The sequence below is a fragment of the Phasianus colchicus genome, chromosome 3, assembly GCF_987193195.1.
Source record: "Phasianus colchicus chromosome 3, bPhaCol1.hap1.1, whole genome shotgun sequence".
Classification (NCBI taxonomy): domain Eukaryota; kingdom Metazoa; phylum Chordata; class Aves; order Galliformes; family Phasianidae; genus Phasianus; species Phasianus colchicus.
In genome coordinates, this window is record NC_143438.1 from 25,697,429 (window position 1) to 25,715,710 (window position 18,282).

Consider the following 18,282-nt stretch of genomic DNA (forward strand, 5'->3'; position numbering starts at 1 on the left):
ATTATCAGAATAGTATGCAGTGAAATATTTGCAGGGGAACAGGATAGTATTATAATTTGCTGTGATAAAATTTACTGACCGCCTCTGAAGCACAGGATGTGACACTTCCCTGCTCCCAGGTTTGGGTCTGAGGCAACACAATGCCCCTCTCCTGCTCCTTGATTTCATGAGAAGAAGACACGTGAATAAGAGTTCTGTAGAACAGCTATCACTTTAGGAACAGAAGAATCTCATGGGAGTGGGAGCCCATTAATTTTGGCAGATGCTTTTACAACATCTGGAAAGATAGTAAGGAAACATAATCAGATATGACCATATCCCACATTCTTTTAAACACTGCTTTAGTTATCTTTATGTTGAGCTGTACCAATTTGCTGGCTTCTGTAGAAAGATTAATACCAGCACAGCATGCTTGCATACCTTATTACCAAAGTTTTGTTCTACAAAGATGAGTTCTCTGTTCTTTGCAGAGGAGAGCCATTAATTAGAATTTTTCTCATTGCCTATAATCTCCTGCTGCATAACTGTAGAAATACCACATTAAATAGAATTATGTTTCACCATCAGATGCTAGCAAAGCAAATTTCCTTTGGAGTGTGAGCTTAAAGGTAGAACTTCTTGCCAAGGATACCGTGGACTCTTCCTGAGTGTTGTAAGACTTCTGTCTAAATCAACGAAGCATGGCATTTGCATCCTATATTCATGCTTTCCGGACAAGTTTGATTAAAAGGAAAGAAATGCTGTTTGTTCTTTGCCTTTGGGGTTTCATATAGTTGTCACATAGAGGGCAGACAGCTATTACAAATAAACCACTAGAAGTTTCACACATATTTGCACAGCTCAAGGAAAATGTCTATACAGTCCAGCATTAAAACAGTCTAAAAAATTGCTTCAGGTTTCAGTGTATGCTTGTGAGGTATATAAAATATCTGTTAAATATACTAATTTATACTCTGTGCAGTTTTGTGTTGTTTTTTATTTGTTTGTTTGTTTTTGGCTTTGTTTTCTTTTCAGTATAAAAACACTATTAATAGTATTGAAAACTTAAGCATTTATTTTAGGGTTAAAAATTTCACAAGGTATGAGGTTACTTGATTTTTCCACGTTGAATTTATTTCATCTAATTGTAGATTCCATTCTAGTCTGCAAATACAGATAGCAACCCTGAAGAACAAGGGATCCGTCTGAAGATAAGTGCATGATAAAGTGGACAGAAGTTACCTTCTCTTTAGGGTTCTGAGTAGAGAAATATCACCTTCTTTAACCTGGCAACTCTCTTCCTAATGCTGCCCTAGCTACTGTTGGCCCTCTGCCACAAGGACCTGTTGCTGGCTCCTGGTCCATTTGCTGCCCACCAGCACACTCAGACCTTTCTCTGCAGAGCTACTTTCCAGCTGGTCAGCTTCAGTGCTTTCTGGTGCACTGGGTTTCTCCTTCACAGTGTAAGACTTTCCATTTCCCCTTGTTGAACTCCATGAGTTTCCTTACTGCCCAATGGAGCTGCAGTACAACCATCTGATGTATCACCCATTTCACCCAGTTTTGTATCATTAGCAAAGTTGCTAAGTGTGCCCTTTGCCCCATTATCCAGGTCACCAAAGAAGTTAAACAGAGTTGGATCTGGTATTGACCCCTCGCATACAACACTACTGATTTGCCTCCTCCTGGTCTTTGTGCTGGTGATCATAAACCTATTAGCATGGCTGCTCATATCGTTTTCAGTCTACATCACTGTCTACTTATCAAGCCCATATTCTGTAGACTTGTCTGTGAGGATGTTATGGGGAAAAGTGTCAAAATTCATACTTAAGTTGAGATAATTAGCATCTGCTGTTCTCCCTTTATCTACAAACCTAGGAACGCAATTGTGGAAGGTCATAAGATCATTCAAGTAATATATAGTTGAGTATTTCCAGAAGTTAAATTGATCTTGTTGTTTTTAATGTCATTAGTGTCATAAAGGTAATTTTTAGTGTGCATTTTCTGTCAGAAGAGAAAGTTCTAAAAGCCCCTATATGGATACTACATATACTGCTGTAAATCTGTAGAAAATGCCTTGTAAAGAGGAAAACACATGGTAACACTCACGGCAGACCAAACCACATACTGAAAAGATTTGTTAGAATATTCTTCTGTTTCAGAGCTAAATTTAATCAGAGTAGATGATCCCCCTCTCTCACCTCCCAGTTTAAATTGCAAGAAATTTGACATAATAATGCCAAATAAATTTGCATATTTTCTGTAGGTCTGAAAAATATACATCTACCCTGAAAATATGTCTTCAGAATATACTAGTAATTGTATAAAGTGATACATGCTGCAGTCTTTTATGAAGAAAATAACGCGCAACCTAGTCTGAATAAGAACACTTCTGCCATTGTTTGTGCTGCTGTTAATGTAATAGCTGAAAATACCCCAACAATCCTCATTTGAAGTCCTGATATTGAAAAAAATACTATTATTTTATTCTCACAGCTCACTGTGTGTTTAGTCAGGACATTTCAGTGATACAAAGTTGTTGTGGTTTTTTGTTGATTTTTATTTTAAATGGAGATGGGGTTGTTTGTCTTTTACAGATAGCTAGATAGCTGGCCTGTATTCATTATTCCTGCACTGTTTCTCTCTACTTGCTCTCATTTTGGATTTGAATCTGTGTCATGTTTCTTGAAATGCTGCTTTTAATATCTTTGTGTAATAGAATCTGACTCAGCAGGAGAGAAATTGTTACCCTCTATAATCACTGAAAGGTTTTATCCATTTTTAGTCATTTTATATTGCTCATCTTTTGTTGTTTGTTTTTTTTTTTAAACTAATCTCAACAGTTTCTTATTACATATATTTATGTGTCACTGCATCATCATTCCAATACTGCCAATTGTTATCAAGTGTTGAAGAACACTGTGAGACTCATCCATTTTGAGCTGATTGTGAATATACTTTTCAGGGCAGAACTTAGTAATGACTTTTGCACTGGTAGGAATGGGGCATAGTTGTTTCACTTCTGTGAAATAAGTGCTTATAAAAGCATCAGTTAGTAGTCCACTGATCATAGAATCTCCACTTTTGCCAGCAATGGGGAAAGTGAACTGCTTTGGCACAGTAGAAAATCCCAGAGATGCTTATTGGTGATGCTTAGCAACAATTCTACAGCTCGAGTGAGTCCAGTGTTCTGAGTATAGCTGAGGGAGTCTCTTTCTGTGCAGGATCAAGCCTGCAATTGACAAAAAACACCACAGTTAACTGCACTTTATTAGAACAACTTCATTTGGGGCTATATCCAAGCATATTGGTCATATCCTGAGTGAATACAATGCTGTCTATTTCCCTTTTGTTGATAAATAACAGACTTCAGTTTCCATCCCATATAATCTAATGCCTTTTTTTGGTATTAAAATATCTTAGAAAATTTGTTTTCTACTTTCCAGACAATTATGTTCACTGGGAAGTATTTTATCACGTATGTCTCCAAGGGGTTAATTTCTATGGTTTGTATGTGGATTAAAACACATGGGAAAAAAAATGTTTTGTGAATTGACAAAACGTTTTTCTTCACAGAACAGCGGTTTCACTAGTCTTTGTTCTGTTATATCTGTATACTGTTTAAAATCTGACTATGTTTATGGCCGAGATCATGCACTGCTTTCCAGAAGACCCATGAACCTCTTAGTACAGCAAAAGCTAGTGAGACTGACTGGGTGGAAGAAGTGGGCAAAGCTCAGCAGTCACACTAGAAGTAGCTCAGTGTAGCTCAGTGAGTTGCCACAGGCAGTTCAGTTCTGTCTGCTGTGCCAACCCGTTGCTCTAGAACAGATGCAGTAATAGTTAGGAGCTGGATTCAGGTCTTCACTGCAGTTCTGTGCAAGTAAATGATTATTAAATTTCTACAGTGGAAGAAATTCTTGAGATCATTGAATCGTAGAATCACAGAATGGCCTGGGTTGAAAAGGACCTCAAAGATCATCTTGTTTCAGTCCCCCTGCTACACGCAGAGTTGCCAACCACCAGACCAGGCTGCCCAGAGCCACATCCAGCCTGGCCTTGAGTGCATCCAAGGACAGGGCATCCGCAACCTCCTTGGGCAACCTGTTCCAATGCATTACCACCCTCTGAGTGAAAAACTTCCTCCTAGTGTCTAACCTAGATGAACCTAGGATTTGATTTTTGAGATTAAAGAATGTGAAACTCCTAGTTATATGAGTACATATGAGAAGGATAAGTTGGTTTGGGATGAGATACTGTTTTAATTCTGTTTTATTTTTCTACCTTTACTTTATTAGGATTATCAGGGGATTTCTTGCGTTCTGGACGATATTCTGCTCACACCATCAATGGTGCCTGGTCGCCGTGGTCTGCATGGTCTCAGTGCAGTCGTGACTGCAGTAGGGGTATACGGAATCGCAAACGAGTCTGCAGCAATCCTGAGCCCAAGTATGGTGGTCTTCCTTGCCTTGGTCCATCTCTAGAGTACCAGGAATGCAACATTTTGCCTTGTCCAGGTAAGAGTCAACTAGAACAAGAGAAGAATGTGAAAATATTATAACTTTTCTTCATGGCATGGTTTTGGTTGTTTATTTGTTTCAGATGGTTAAACGGGGTTTTGTTTTGTCTTGTTTAAGTAAATTACAGCACAAATAGTTTATCTGTTATCCTCTTTTATTTCTGAGGAAACTAATTAGCTCAGTCCAGTTTAGCTTGCCAGAAGTTTACATGGAAATTTCAGTGATTATGTTCTGTTGTAGGATGCACATTCATGGTAACTGCCTATGAAAGTGAAACCCATTGTATCTTATGATGCAGGAATATCTTTATTTAAGGTGAATACATATCTAAGACATGATTGATGGATAAATACCATGTGGAGAAGTCTTTTTCTTCTGTTGCTTTTCAGGAAATCATTTTTATTTGCCTCTGGCAAGAGATTTTCACAAGTTTGCTCAGTAATGTGTTCATACCCAATAGAATCCCCAAAAATAGTTACATTAAAGTGGATTTGAGTAAGATTCCCCAGTAATGTCAATTAGTTTACCATTAACAACATTATCATAATTACCATAACAGCTATGTCATCTTTTGAGACTTTGGTTGTAAAAACATAATTTCAGTAAGTAATCTTGTAAGACGAGAAATTCATTATGGGAACACTGGAATAGACTTAAATTCAAAAATATCATTTTCATTACAGTGATTGCTAGAATCTGCTGGCTTTTTAAGCCTCTAGCAAATAGAGTTCAGCGCTGGTCACCGTTATTGCTGGTATCTCAATCAGGCCTTAGATTATTCATGGAATTTTGAGCTTCTCCTTCACTGAAGTTTTTTTATGATTCTGTAAAAAGGACTGCAAGTGGAATACATATTTTCAAGAAACTACTTGGGGTTATAAATCATTCTGGTATCTCAGAGATTTAGAAAGAAAAAGGCATCTTGATTCTAGTGACCTCACAACTGTCATAAAACAGACATCAAAATTCAAAGGCTTTTGTGTGGAAAAAAAAAAAAAAAAGAAGGAAAAATATAATTGAGAATATATGAAGATAAGAAAGTGTAATTTGAATAGGAGGAAGCAATTCAAGGTACAAAAAGTTAAAAAGAGAAAGAAGGATAATGAGTGAGAAGCTCTGCTTTGATTTTTTTTCCCTGTATCAATACAAAAATTTAGAAATAAGCCTTTCTACATCTGTAATTGACTAATTACGTGTAACTCTGCCTTTCTGAAGGAAGAAGGGATGTCCTTGTATTTAGTTTATTTCTTCAGAGACAAATTTCATCTCTACTGTTAGTGCAAAGAAGATTTGAACACAGATGTACAGCTTGAATAAAGTATTTAGATGTGTGATAGCCTGCAAGGAATCATGAAGGTCCTCAGTGACAGAATTGTTATCTATAATTAAAAAGAAATATAAGGGCCTCAGTTAGATCTCAGATAAATTTGAAGGCAAAACATTCTAAGTGGCAGACATAATTTTTCTTGATGACTTGGAAGAAAAAAAAATGATTGCTGAATAAGGCTTATTCATAACTCATACCTGTTATTAATTTGTAGAAAGTGATTTTTTTAATTGGAAAACTGTATTGATAAAAATGAATCCTGGTAAACATGAATATCTGCTATATTGACATCATGTAACCTCAACAAGTCAAGAAATAAAGAATACGTAGGTGAAGAGCCTTTCATCCAACCTGTGCATACAAACCTGGCAGACTCCAAGTAGGGGCACAGAAGAGATCAGGCAGCAGGAAAACTTGTGGGTGGATCACATTTTAACTTTCTTATTAACCATTGCCTTAGGTGACTAGCTTTTATTTCCCAGATGCCTGTATTCAGGACTAGTATATAAAGTCATTCTTACTCAAGCTGTGTATGCGAGTTTCTAAAACATTCTTTTTAGGCTTTGATCATACAGTCCTTGTCGATGATCATGGGAAAGATTGATGTGGGTTCAGATCTCATCGTGGTATTAATTTCTCACAGTAGGCTATAGATAGAGATGCAGGGACTGAACAAGAGTAGATATGTCGTGCTCCTCTTGTCACAGAGGAATAAAATAAGAACTCTGCATGATTCTGTCTTGTCTGTGTAGTAAGGAGATGCAGACAGAAAGGAAAAGGAACATGAGGGAATTTTGATCTGACCATGATGCTAGAGAACTGGCCATACTAATAGAAATTAAAGTGCAATACAGAAGAATTTGATACTTTGAAAGATTTACTTGAGTTCCTTCAGAGTAACGACTACTTCCTGTGTTCCTTAATATAACCTATCTATTTATTCATAAACCAGTCATTAACTGCTCAGAAATATATGTTAGTAGGAAGGAGTGAACTGGCTGTCAAAAAGAAGCATTCCTGTTAATTCCGGCTTAGGTTCTATTTTTCTACCTATTCTGGCTTAATTCTGGCTTAGGTTCTATTTTTCTACCTATTTTGCTTATTACAGACAGGCTGAAACCCTTAAAATGAGAACTGATAAAAAAGATGAGTGATAGAGAAATATACTGAATAACGCTTAAGTCCTGCTTAATAGGACTTAATGCACCTAAATCATTTAAGTTGGCTCAGTGACATTCTGGAGGACTAACACAATGAAAAAGCCCATGGAGCAATCACAAAGTGCACAGGGCTCTTTTGTCTAGTTAAGTGTCCTGCAGCACAATTTTAAATACACATACTAATAGCCAACAATTTATTATTAAATGTACAGCAGGATCCTATAACTTTAAAATAAAGTACTGAAGCCAACTAGAAGCTGCCTTCAGGAACTACTCCTAAATTGTTCTTGAGGAAAGAAAGAAACTACTATTAAGTTTCTCCCACAGTTTGTAGCCAGGGAAATAATACGCGCTGGAGTGTGGATTGTTAGGAGTTACTGGGCAGATCAGTTTTTGTTTATAGTACTCAAAGGCTAAATATATAATGGTAAATTGAATAGTGCCAGAAATTTACCAGAAATTAATTGCACCCAAGCCCAGGAATACAATTTGTCTACATTGTCCAAGTTTTAAAATGTTCCCTCATACAATTTTGGCTTCAACTAACTAGATTGGTCTGAAATAATCTGTGGAAATAATCTGTAAGTTAGTGTATAGTAAGACCTATCTGCACTACTTAGTTTCCAAGCAGCCAATTTTGAGAGGCAGGAAAACTTGCACTAGCAAATGATGTTTTGGCCCTGTGCCTCATCTCCTTTTTTATGGCTCAGAGATATGCTGAATAGAGTAGAGCTGGCAAGCACAGAACAGTCTCAATAACTATAGAAAGAAACCATGAATGTATTTCTGCTTTCTCTTTGTTACTGATATGTGGTCAGTATAAAAAGAAGGAAACTATAATCACGCATATTAGGATTTTGTTAATCTTCATGGTTTGTGAGATATTCACATCATGAAGAGAAATGGGTGACGAAGAAGAACATTTTGTACATGGTAAATTCAGCAGATTTACAAACATTGCAGGAACTTACTAACTAAATTACATATTTTCCTGGAAATAATAACCAATGTAAGACATTTTGTCTTTGTGTAGCTCACAACGTTACACATTTGTCCATTTATTACTGTAGGAAAAGATCATTTTTTTTTCATCTTTGTTTTTCTTTGCTTCTTGCTGCCTTCTCTTTTCTTCTTTTGCACATCAAGACCAAAGTGCTATTAATAAGGAGTCTAAAGACATGCCATCTGAGCTCTTTGAGGGAGTTTTGTTCCCTCTACTACTGAGATCATATTGGTAGATCAGAGGAAAAGGACGTTTATTGTCTGTGATTTGAAACTCTGACCTTCTTGCCAGTGTTTTGGGATTTCATCAGTTTGCCTTTGTTATCACAGTAGTTTTTGTTTGTTTTAGAGATGATGTTTTGTTTGAGAATAACTGAATAAATTAACTGCAAGCATTCATGTACCTGTAAATGTGCTAATAAAATAGTTTCATACATATATGACTTCCTGAAATACCACCTATGGTACATATGCATCCCCTAGCCAATTATTGATCACTACTTTTTTCTTCATTATTGATTTTATTATTTTTTCCCTTTTTTTAACCTGCAAATAGGCCATGAGGAAACAAAGGCCTGTTTAAAGAAACAGGCAAAAGTGTCCCGCTGTAAATTCCTAAACCAGAGGAAAAAAATTACTCCAGTGGCAATAAAGCTTGTCTCTGAGGCTGCTAATGCCTATCTTTCCATAGGTACTGATCTCTCTATGCTTCTTCTGTTGCCAGTGTGCAGAGAACTGCCGTTTGGAAGCAACCACAGCTCTTCTAACCTACAGGTCTTAGCTGCAGACTTAAACCCAATTTGATCCTTGGGTTTTGTTGTTGTTATGCCTATCCTAAAAGAATTAGTTTGCCTTCTGTGTTTCTGCACTGCACTAAAAAGACTGTTTGTTTCATCCAGCTCTGCTTTTATAAATAAGAGGTAACTAGTATCACTGAAACAAGACTTTGTCTTTGCAAACTTTGATGTCAGAATTTCCCTTTTCCACTGTAAAACACACGTAGCTATATCTCACAGGAAAAAGGCTAAGTGATATGGAATGGGATGACCTCTGGGGTGCCTGGATGGGAGCAGTACTCTGTTAGATCTGTAAACTGCACACCAGCCAGTGTCCCTATATTTATTTTTTACTCAGCTGTTGTGAAACACACCACTTGCATTTCAGTGGATAGTACTGTGCCTCTATTTATATTCCTTCATAGAAAAGATTGACCTTTCTCAGCTTTATTTATTCTCTTTTGCTATGCTTTCAAAAAGATGAACATAAAACGTTCTACACCTTAACCCCAAACCTGAAAGAATAATGTTATTGGCTATTTAAATTTGAAATTAGACCAGACAGTATATAAACAAGCCTGCAATCCTATTTGTGCTCTCTTGAAAGAAGGTGAGGCCATTGTGTCATCCCCACTTCCTTTGTCATTCTTATAAAACCTGAGTGCATAGCAGGATATCCAGTTTACTTAATAGTCTCTTGGAAATTCTCCAGTAATGTGAATTTTTTATCATGTCTCCAAGAGGTCATGTTTCTGTACACTGTTTTTTTTCCCTGGAACAACCTCTTCCCCCAACTTCTTTTCATTATAGTGAAGAAATATTTATTAACCACGACACAGTCAGTAGGCAAAAAAGTTTTTACTTTAAGTAAAGGAAAAAATAACATTGTTTAGAGCTCCCTGCTAGCTGAAGAGGCCTTTTTCTAAGAGGGACCAACCTCAGTAATTGTCAGGAAATGCAAACAGTTTGTGTCTTTTATTGTGGAACTGCTTTAACTATTTTCTTTAGTCCAGCAGCTCCACAATCTGCTATGTAAGTGTGTGTAGTGACTGTAGTGGCTGGAACTTTCCTTGCAGCTGTGTGTTTTTCCTCCTGTAAGAAGCAAAAATAACATTAAAGACTCCATGACAAAAGGGAAAAAAACCAAATGGTGCTATGTTGCTAAGCGACTTTAACAAAAGATGAAAGAAACGACAGAACTCTATTTAAGTCTTGTAAAAACTGAAGAACTAAATACCCATTCCTTTGATCTTATTTAGCCATGATGATGCTTTATCATCCTCTGTTGCTGAGAAAGAAAAGTCCTGAAGACAAACAGAAGAGGTAGTTATGATAGTCCTTGAAAGGTCTAGAAATTTAGGAGGGCACTGTCAATAAGTAGTTGCTAAGAAAAGCAGTTGTAATTACACTGTCCAGCTTAACCATGATTAACATTCTCTGCTATATTGTGTCTGCTCTTTTCCATCTCCCTCAGTCTTGCTTCTCTCATTACATCCCGAGACTTGTGGTGTAGCTGGACTACCATAGCTGTGGAGCATGGTGACATTTGTGGGTGTCACATCAGTCTCTTTATTATTGATCACTTACGGATAGACAACAGGCAGCAGTTTCAAATGCATGCACATTTTGTAATTTTCATTCTTGTCCACTGAAAATTATGTAGTAAATATTGGGGATTACTGCCTCTATTATACTGAACAAGACATAGGGAATTTTTGCAGACAATTTATCTTCTATCTAGGCAATTTGTGGCTAACATTTGATTTCATAAAGGTCTGTACACTGCAGCGGGAATCCATCTGATTATTTAATTGAGCTAGTAGAGGATCATTTTAAATTTAAAAATTAAAAAAAATGAGTAAAAGAAGGAATATCTAGAAAGACAAAGCTTGATATCTCATGAAATGAGTTGCTGGATAACAGCTTCTTTTATTTGGTATTATTTAAAAACAAAAAAGAGGGCAAGTTCTGATTAAAAGATATCATGTCTTGTCTTGAAATTGTTAAACAATTGCACAGTATATTTCAACAGCACTGAGGACTAATAACCTGCGGCTTTGTTAGGAAGAGCTTGCATAATACCACATTACCAGAGTTATCACAGGCAAAAAAAGATGTATGAGTGAGAAAATAAGTCAGGCGTTCTACTGAGATGTGGTATTTATGTATCATACGTAGCTTAAAACTCTCTCTTACATCTGTATAGCTAGATTACTTGGCTTATAAAAATATCCTGGAAGAAAAAAATGTAGCAGCCATTGAATTCCTTAATAATCAAAATAATATTCTCTGCATATAGCCCCAGATTCCCCAAATCCAGTCTGACCAGCCAGAGGCTAGATACATTACTTGCAAGAGTTTTTGCTTTTACTTACAGAGAGTGCCATCTCTTTCCTTTCTTGATTGATTAGGAGAATAAAGTGATTTATATTCATCAACTTTGTTCACAGGGTTAGGATGCTAACAGCCTTAGGTATGCACTAGTGAATTAGTTTGATTAGCATATGAGAACCTGAGGGTTTGCTGTATCTGAACTTAAGTTCATAAATGCACATATATGTTTCAATATCAAAATGACCACATTCTCCTAGCTCGTTTTGACTATTCTGCAGTCTTTGCTTGGAAATCATTCTGTTTCACTCACCAGGTGCATTTGTGGTATACAATGCAATCAAACTGAGTCTTTTTTTAACATTTTACACTCTCTCTATCTTAAGATTAGATTTGGAACTTCCTCTGTGCTTGTAAAAGATAATTATGAAATAGCTTTTTGATAAACCAGTGAAAATGATTTTAATTCTTAAAAAGCTCTTTGATTAACTGGATGGAAAGAATCAAAACTAGTCCCTGTGAAATGCTTTGTAAATGTTTTGGAAACTCTAGTGACAATCTTTCAATGAAACACAAAATCAAGTCTTACAGGGAATGTCCTAAATGAGTACACTGCAAAAATTGTGAACAAAAAATGCGTGCTTACTTTGTATTCTTAAAAGCAGACAATATTAAATTCTTCTCTCTTGTGGTAAAATGCCAACTGCTACTCTGAGTGATGGAAGGAAACAAATGCAAATGCTATGTGCTCTTCAGGATCCTGCAATAAAAAAACATTACTGGTAAATTGCCATTGCTACACATAAGGTCTCTTCTATTTATGTCAGTTAAATTACACACATTGTGTTTCCTTTGATTGGGTGGAGACATGTCAAATAAATTCCTTACTTAAGTAATAAGAGGGAAAATGTAAGCCTTTTTATTGTAGTTTGAAAAGAAATTTATTTTTGCAAGATGTGAATATTTTGAAAGTTTTTTTTTTCTTTCTTTTTTCCAAAAATTAAAAGGGGTATAGAAAATACTGAGGCTATTTGCAAAGGAGAATGTTTGTGTGACTTTGTCATGCGGCTACAGATAGAAAGACTTTGGCAAATGGGCCAAATATGGCCATAAATAACAGAAATACATCCTGGAACAACAGTTTTAAGGACAGTGGCTGGACCACATTTGGTAAAGGCAATTAGGTCAACTTTAATTAAGGGCTGTCCAGTGACCATGTTTTGAAAGTTGTCTTCTCAGACAACAATGGGGCTTCTGTGATATCCAGCCTACTTTTCAAAATGACCTTTTGAAAACTCTGTCCGTAGATGAAGAAGAATTTGACATACACAAATCAGTAAATATTAATGGACTTTATTATTTTTAAAATGTTTCCAAAAACGTGTGTTTGAAATTTAAAGCAGCAACTCCTTTTTGACATTCTTCTTTTGCTTTTTGAAATTACTGGCATCATTATGACAATGCTATCTGTGCTAGAGCTATAGAAAGACTGTAGAGGCCCATAAAACCCTAAAACTGTTTGATCAACTGAAATGGATTGTACAGTTATACCAGTCCCACTTGGATTATGAAAGAAAACCTGGATTCTGCAATCTTCTTTTTTGAAGGAAAAAGTGAAATTAGTTTTACCTTAGAACTATTATGCTACTCTCTGAAGGTGTATTATGTGAATGAGTAACAATGTTAGACTTCCCAGTATACCACTGGCTTTTTAAAGATGTGAATTTAGTCATTTTGTGATATGGTGTCATGATACGATATGGATTCACTTCATTGGCTTATATTCAGTAGGAACTAAAAATGTCCACTAATTTCAGTAGGCTATAAATTAGATTCACAAAACATGAAAAGGACAGACTGGATTATGTAATATAATAATAATATTGAATAATATATTTTGTGTCTTTCCAGTGGATGGAGGCTGGTCTTGCTGGTCATCTTGGTCAAAATGCTCAGCAACTTGTGGAGGAGGGCATTACATGAGAACCCGCTCCTGCACCAATCCTGCACCAGCATATGGAGGAGATATTTGTCTTGGCCTGCACACTGAAGAAGCCCTCTGCAACACACAGCCGTGTCCAGGTACAGCAAATCAGCACATACAGCTTTCTTCTTTGTATGCCACAGAGCACATCACCTACAGTTGAGCAACATAGTGTTCGTTGATCTATTATTTAGGAGGAAATCTTTTCTCTCCTTTATTAAGTGCACAGTCAGCTCTTACATGCTATGATCACAGTAAATTAAATGTAGGTATGCCAAAAAGAACAAGAAAGGCTTCTATAAGTACCTCAATCAGAAAAGAAACGTCTGGAAGGCATACCCCTCCTAGTGAGTGACACAGGCAAGCTGGTAACCACTGATGAGAAGAATGCTGCGGTACTTAACTTTTTTTTGCCTCCGTCTTCCCTGATAACTGTTCACTGCACAGCTGTCAGACATTTGGTTTGATAGGAGGGGATTGGGAAAGCAACATCCCTCCCACTTTAAGGCTGATCAGGCTCTTGACCACTGGAGGAAACTGAACATCGTCAAGTCCATGAGTCCCAATGGGAGTCCTAAGGGAATTGGCTGAGACAATTGCCAAGACACTCTCTATGATATTTCAAAAGTTGTGGCAATTAGGTGAAATCTCTGGTGACTGGAAAAAAGGAAACATCATACCCATTTTTAAAAAGGGTAAAAGAGATGAGCCTGGTGACTACCGACCTGTCAGTCTCACCTCTGTGCTGGAGAAGATCATAGAATAAATCCTCCTGGAAGCTATGCTAAGGCACATGGAAGACAGGGAGGTGATATGGGAGGACCAGCATGGCTTCGCCAAGAGCAAATTGTGTTTGACCAACATGGTGACCTTTTATGATGGTGTCACTGCAACAGTGGACAAGGAAAGAGCCACTGTCATCTGTCTTGACTTCAGTAAGGTCTTTGACATGGTACCCCACAACATCCTTTTCTCCAAATTGGAAAGATATGGATTTGGTGGATAGACTGTTCGAAGGACAGAGTACTGGCCACAGGACTGAGTCCTGAGAGTGGTGGTTAATGGCTCGATGTCTAGATAGAGATTGGTGATAAGTGGTGCTCCTCAGAGGTCAGTGCTGGGGCCAATACTCTAATATCTTCAGTGGTGACATCGACAGTGAGGTCAAGTGCACCCTCAACAAGTTTGCTGATTACCCCAAGATGTGGGTGTGGTTGACACACTTGAGGGAGCAGATGCCATTCAGAGGGACCTAGACAGGCTTGAGCAGTGGACCAGTGAACCTCATGAGGTTCAACAAATCCAAGTGCAAGGTCTTGCACCTGGGATGAGGCAACCCACATTACCAATACAAATTGGGGGATGAAAGGATTGAGAGCAGCCCTGCCAAAAGAGACTTGAGGGTACTGGTGAATGGGAAGCTGAACATGAGCCAGAAATGTGTTCTCACAGCTCAGAAAGCCAACTGTATGCTGGGCTGTATCAAAAGATGTGGCCAACAGGGTGAGAGAGGTGATCCTGCCCCTCTATTCTGTGCTGGTGAGACCTCACCTGGAGTACTGCGTCCAGATTTGGAGTGCAGGAGGGACACAGATCTGTTGGAGCACGTCCAGAGAACAAAAATGATCCATGCAATGGAACACCTCTCCTATGAGGACAGGCTGAGAGAGCTGGGGCTGTTCAGAGAGCTGGAGAAAAGAAGACTACGAGGGGCCCTGGTAGTGGCCTTTGAGAATCTAAAAAGGAGCTACAGAAAAGAAGGGGACAGACTCTTTAGCAAGGTCTGTGGTGACAGAACAAGGGGAAATGACTTCAAGCTCAGGGAAGGTAGGTTTAAGTTAGATATAAGGAAAAAATATTTGATAGTGAGGGTGGTGAGGCACTGAAACAGGTTACCTAGTGTGGTTGGTGCCCCATCCCTGAAGACCTTCAAGGCAAGGATAGAGCAGGCCTTGGGCAACCTGATTTAGCTGTAGGTGCCCCTGTTCATTGCTGGAGAGTTGGACTAGATGGCCCTCAGAAGTCCCTTCTGACTGTAAGGATTCTATGATTCTAAATAGTATAATGACAGAATATGGCCTACAGGAGACCACCTCTTCCTTCCTTGTTGGAAAATTATGCAAGAATTACAATTTAAATTATCATCATCTGGTTCTGAATGAGCTAAAATATTGTAATATTTGAAGTGGTTCTTGCAACAGATTGGGAGACTTCTAATAGCAATATCCCAAATAAGTGCCTTTGTTATAATACTAAATGTTCACATCAATCAGATTGCTAAGATTGCATATTCAGTAGCATGCATATTACAAGGTCTTTCAAGTACATAATGCTTTATATTAACCTTTGTTTAAGCCCTTTTTTCGTATAAAATGGAAAGCGAGCTTTTATGCTCTTTGTAAAATAAATACTTCATCTTTGGATGCTAAGGGGCAGAGACTCCATATTTTTAAATCACTGCAAAGTACCTGGTAAATGAAATGTCTCAGCACTCCTGGTGGTTGTATAATGTTATGGATCATGACCTTTTCCTTAACTCTGCTTTTTGAACTATATTAAAGGAACTTGAATTTTTAGTGAAACGTAAGTCAGAAGAAGAGAGTAAAATTGCAGAAAAGCAGATAAAGAGTGAAAACACAGTAGGAAAGTTTGTTTTCATTTACAGTTGATTAATGGATTATAGGCAATAGTAAAAGGAAATAAATAGCTTCAAGGAATTCCAGTGCCAGGTTCTATCTTTGGTTTACTGACGACTTCTAGATTTCATGGCAATGTTTTTGACTCATATGATGAGGTTGTATAACTGAAGGCACAAGTCCCATGAATATGAATGTATAGATCTTATTACCTGTGCTGAACCACATTTTCAGTTGATTTCCTTTTCTAGGCACTGCATGTCCTGAAGTTGAATAGCAATACATACTTCGTCAAATTTAAAGAAGATGCAACACTCTACTGGGTTTTAAAGAAATACACAGAAAGCAGTTGATTTTTTTTTATTTTTGAAGACAAATATCATATATTTGTATTGGGATCCTTAAGGCATCTTTTAAAGGTCATAACTAGAGTGTTCATTGTGCTATTATTGTAGCTATTTCTCTTGCATTTATTTCCTAGTGACATTTTTTCTAGAAATGACAGTTGTCAAATGTTTATAAATAATTTCTTCATCTTGTTTTTGACTGCTTGTTACTCAAGATTTGGAATAGATAGTGGATGAAGGAGGTTGGTTTCAGTTTGGTTCAAGAAAGTGAAAATTTTTATAAAGCAATAAAATTTTAGAGTTCAAAGCATATTTCTCAAATTACTGTGATTCTTATTACTTTATTTCAGTCTCACTGAAATTTTGCCATAGATTTTGAAAACAATTAAATGAGAGAATGGCCCTTGCCTCTTGTGCACACTGTAGATTTCACAACTTTTTTACTGTTCTTATTTCATATTGGTCTGTTACAAAAATGACCCCAGTGCTACCCTTGTCAAGTTTGGACAGACTCCTGCATTCCTGCACAGTCATTTTGCTGTGGTGAAGATCATAAGGCCAGTTATTGCTGCTAGAGCAGATCTGGTAATACCTTTGATAGCATTTGCTGCTTGAGTGACATGTTTAGTATAATGCTACTTGGTGTACTAGGAACCACCTACCAGGTGCTACTAGGAACCACCAACCCACACAGAAATGTATATGGAAATTATAATGTTTCTTAGGTTATGAAAAAAGAAAAGATTTATTGGCATTTGTAATAGTACTTTTTTGGCAAAAGAAAACTAGCAGAAAATTAAGATTTCCTGAATCTTGATACCAGAGATTTTTTTAAGGATATGAAAGATTAATTGCAAATCCAACTGAAAATATACAAGTGTGCAGTAAAAACATAGCAGTCTTGTGTCTGCAAAATGCATTGTTTTCTCATGCTTCATTTTGAAAGCTGTATCACCACAGTGGTTTCTTTTTCTTTTAATTTATCTAAATGCAATCACATAAATATGAGTGGAAGTGCTGTACTATTGATCCGTACTGTTTTATAGGCTGCTTATCTCTAGTGTAATCAGTTGCAAGGATGTCTGTAATGGATTGAATAAAGCAGTATTTTATATGTAAAGTATTCACAGCTGCTGTAAGAACGGAAAATATTTTCTGTTCTTGAACTTCTAACTCACACATGCAAATAACGGATAAAGAATTGAGCATTTAGAAGTAATTGTGTAGTTATGCATGGGAGAAATTTATGATGGTGGCCTCATCATTCTGGGCTGCCTTCTTTACCCAGGGATCTTTTAGGAACTACTTGGAGTTAACCTAGTCTCAAAGGCCAGTCAAAACTCTGTAGGAAGAAGACAAGACAACTGAGTAAACCTTGCCATGTTAGAGGTGAAAATCAGCTTCAGATTACACACCTCTCCAGTCCGGCTTCTCTTTTCCATTCTTATGACTTTTACACAGAGCTGAGGCTGCAAATTATTTATGAGATCTCTTCTATCTACAGTAATGAAATGATCCTGAAATTAAAGAAATGAAAACAAATAAACAAAGAAAAAAACACAAGGTACTTCTATTTTGCCATTTAAGTAAACAACCTGTTTCAGACCTGGGATATATACCTCTGTACTTATCATTGCTACTTGTGAGGTACATAAAAAGCAGAGTCATCATCCACCCTGAAGTCTGAAATAGGCTCCACAAGAATAACTCTTTCATTCCCTCTTCTGGGGTCACTACAGAATCCTTAAGGCTTCTCCCTTCCACATACAAATGTAGTGGCAGAAGCCAAACCATAATACTTAGGTGACAATTTCACCATCAAACTCTGTATTTTGGAGATCTTTTCCAGCATGTCCAAACTGGCTTTGCTTTATGGTATTGAATGAGCTATCTTGTGATCGTTTGTATGAGCTGGAGACCAGGCTATCTGTTCTTATTTAGGAAGATGAGATAATTTGGTGCAATCAAACCATTTAATTGCAACAGTGTGTATGTCCCCCTTTCTGCCCATTGCAGACAGCTGGTCAGAGTGGTCTGAGTGGTCCGAGTGCGACTCATCTGGCATGCAGCTTCGTGTTCGTCAGTGCATTCTTTTGTTTCCTGTGGGCAGCCAGTGCACGGGCAACACCACAGAGAGCCGAGCCTGTGCTTTTGACTCCAACTTTATACCAGGTGAGATTCAGTGTTCTTCTGGAAGGATAAATGAAATCTCTCAGCATT

At 37.4% G+C, this 18,282-nt stretch overlaps 1 protein-coding gene across 8 annotated transcripts in view; it reads left to right on the forward strand.

Annotated features, from left to right (window-relative positions):
• Positions 1–18,282, forward strand: part of SEMA5A (semaphorin 5A) — a 323,479-nt gene that overhangs the window by 293,091 nt on the left and 12,106 nt on the right. For all 8 annotated transcript variants that reach the window (XM_090137116.1, XM_031589199.2, XM_090137114.1 and 5 more), the window contains 3 exons: positions 4,278–4,496; positions 13,007–13,177; positions 18,079–18,234. In XM_090137116.1, the coding sequence (XP_089993242.1) occupies positions 4,278–4,496; positions 13,007–13,177; positions 18,079–18,234 (546 nt within the window). The remainder of the gene's footprint in view (positions 1–4,277; positions 4,497–13,006; positions 13,178–18,078; positions 18,235–18,282) is intronic.